A 2,838-nucleotide genomic window follows, 5' to 3' on the forward strand; every position below is an offset into this window, starting at 1 on the left:
GGTACTCAGTCGGACTGAGGGGGTATTTTTTTGGACCGCGGGGGTGTTTTTTCGGACCGCGGGTGGGCTGCGGGTGGCGCTTTGCAGGCCCGGGCCCTCGCGCGTGCGTCGGCGTTTGGCGCGCTTCCGCAGAGCTCGCTTCTTGCCCTTCTCCGTTTTCGTGACCTGCCTGTGTGCGGATGCGTTGCAAAAGGCGGAATTAGGATGCAGAAGATACAGCACCTTAACGTTTGAGCTTGATTTTTCTTTCATGCTCGCCCCCTTACTCGTGAAAACGCCGGACGCGTTGGAGAGTGCGCGTCGAGGAACGCTTGGAAGCGCGGCATGGATTACCCCGCTCCTTGCAGCCGGGGCGGGGGTTTGAGTGCCTGCCCCCGCTGTCCTACGGCCCTGAACGGGAACTGAGGGGGCCCTTGCCCAACACCCGACCCTTGGCAGGGTTAAAAGATGTTAAATTTTATTATCGGGGGTTTAAACTTGGCAGAGAGACAGAGAATCCCTGCCGTGCTCTCCGGCGGAATAAATAAAGCGATGAGGCTTTTGGGGCTTGAGCTGTGAGATCGGGAAGCCGGCGGAAAAGCGCTTGTCCGAAACTGAAGACACAGATTCTGTGCGGAAGAGAGCCCCTTGGTTCTCAGGACAGCCTTCCGCATTAATGACGACTCCGTGACGGCGCCTCTCTGATTTGGGGCGGTACAGCCGCCGTTTTCCTGCCGTGCCCGTCTGCTCCCCTCCTGCGCGCAGAGCTGGGGGGTCCCTGAAAGGCACCGGGGGGTGGATGCTGGGGAACGTCTCTTCCGTAGCGCAGAACGCGCCCGCCTGTGCTCCCAGTTCCGGCACGTGTGCCTCTCGCCGCATTTTAGACACTGGAAGTGGAACAGAATTTACCGGAGAGCCCGCCAGGAAGCTTCCAGGAGTCTCCCGGGGTGCCCGGAGTGCGTCCCTCCGCCTGGAGAAGCGAACCCTGTATTCAGCAGAATTCAGCGAGCTAAAGCCGACGTTGGGACGGTTTCCTCCCTGCTGATGAGCTCCAGCGAACGCAGTCGTCCTCAGGTTCCCTGGCGAGAAGACGACGAACTCTCCATTCTATTCCTTTGTTTAATTTGGCAAGCAGAGGGAGGTTAAACAACAAGATGACCGGGTTTATTTTTCGAGAACGTTGGCGGTGCGTGACGTGCTGGGGCGTGATCTCACAGCTCAGAAGCCACCGGCCGAGGTTGCAGCCCAAGTCACAGCAGGACCGTGGTTTCGGCGTGGGGATCACCCTCCCTGGGGAGAGAACGGAGCGCACGGCCGCCTGACTGAGCGGGGTTAGGGCTTGAACCAGACCCCTTTCGGGGTTGATGGTTGGACTCGATGATCTTAAAGGTCTTTTCCAGCCTGAATGAGGTGAGGGCAGGACGTGGAGCGGTGGCAGAGGAGCTCAGAGGGAGGCCCGGGCAGTGACCGGTCTGTCCTGGAGAAAAAAAGGCTGCAGGGAGACCTGATTGCGGCCTTTCAGTACCAAAAGGGCACCCAGAGGAAAGGGGGGGAGGGTGGTGAAACCCTGGCAGGGGTTGCCCCGAGAGGGGGTGGAGGCCCCATCCCTGGGACCATTCCAGGCCAGGTTGGCCGGGGCTGTGAGCAACCTGATGTGGTTCAAGGTGTCCCTGTTCCTGCAGGGGGGTTGGTCTGGGTGACCTCTGGGGGTCCCTTCCCACCCAAACCATTCCATGATTCTATGGCGGGATTTGCTTGGGGTCAAATGTGGCGTTGTTGTGGTCCCTCGGGTGCTTTGGTTGGGGAACTCAAACACGTCCTGGCGTCTCGGAGCGCGGCAGAATCCGTGGGCGAAGCTGCACCCAAGTGCGCCCAAGCCTGGATTAAACCATCTGATGCGGGAATCGGATCGGGGTGGCCAGCACCAGCAGCAGCCCCCCTTCCACCTGAGAGGCACCGGGTTACCTGTCCCCACCGGGCTCGGTCTGTGTCATTTATTTATTTATTTAGAACGATTTTAGGCCAGAGAAGCTCAGCTTTGCCTTCGCAGCCGCGGTTCTGAAGAGCGGAGGTTGTCATCTGGGCTGAAACACAACGAGCCCTGCCAACGGTTGGCCACCGCTGGAAGCTGCTGGTGTTCTTCTGCTTCATTCCTCGTGTCGCTTTCGCCGCGCGGAGGGTTGGGAAAGGCTCGTAGGGCCCGCTCGCCTGCTTGTCTGTTTTCCTGCCGTCGATCTGTTCTGCTTGGAAAATGCGCTTCCCTTTTCGGAGGGGGGCTTGGCTGCCCCTGCTGTGCGAGTGTCACCACTCACTGGCCAGTTTCTCCCTCCTGCTCCTTAGGTTTTGCTTGTGTGAAACCAGCTGTCCCCAAGAAGATTACTTCCCTCCTAATTTATTTGTCAAGGTCAATGGAAAGCTCTGTCCCCTGCCCGTGAGTAAATCTTATTTCTTCTTATTATGTCGTAGGCTGGAGGCTGCCCTCTCACGCAGCTGCAGCTTCTTCCTAGTTGTTAGGCTGGAGGCTGCCCTCTCACGCAGCTGCGGCTCCCAGCGATGCACTGGGAATGTATTTTCCGGAGGTTAAAGACCGACTTGGAGCAACGGCGCGGTCAGAGCGCAGGAGCGATTTCACGTCACAGGGCCATTCGGGGAGTGCGGTCTTTAATGGAAGAACGCGCAGACTTTGGGCCTGGTTTTTTAGTTGGTTTGCCCTAACCAGCAGATTCCCTCTCATTTTTTTCGGAATGCCTCTTTTCAACGAGAGACTTGACAATAATAACGCAGGGTAAAGCCTGAGTTTGACGGGACGGCGGCACCGCGTTTAGTTTATCGCGTTGCAGGGACGCTGCGGTCAGGGGT

The 2,838-nt window shown here is 58.3% G+C and overlaps 1 protein-coding gene across 1 annotated transcript in view; it reads left to right on the forward strand.

Moving 5' to 3' along the window:
- Positions 1 to 2,838, forward strand: part of LOC104133356 (E3 SUMO-protein ligase PIAS3) — a 16,948-nt gene that overhangs the window by 9,167 nt on the left and 4,943 nt on the right. Inside the window, exon 5 of the mRNA XM_035902118.1 lies at positions 2,320 to 2,410. Coding sequence (XP_035758011.1) covers positions 2,320 to 2,410 — 91 coding nt within the window. The remainder of the gene's footprint in view (positions 1 to 2,319; positions 2,411 to 2,838) is intronic.

This window comes from Egretta garzetta, unplaced genomic scaffold, assembly GCF_000687185.1.
Source record: "Egretta garzetta isolate BGI_Z169 unplaced genomic scaffold, ASM68718v1 scaffold359, whole genome shotgun sequence".
In the NCBI taxonomy this organism is placed as follows: Eukaryota; Metazoa; Chordata; class Aves; order Pelecaniformes; family Ardeidae; genus Egretta; species Egretta garzetta.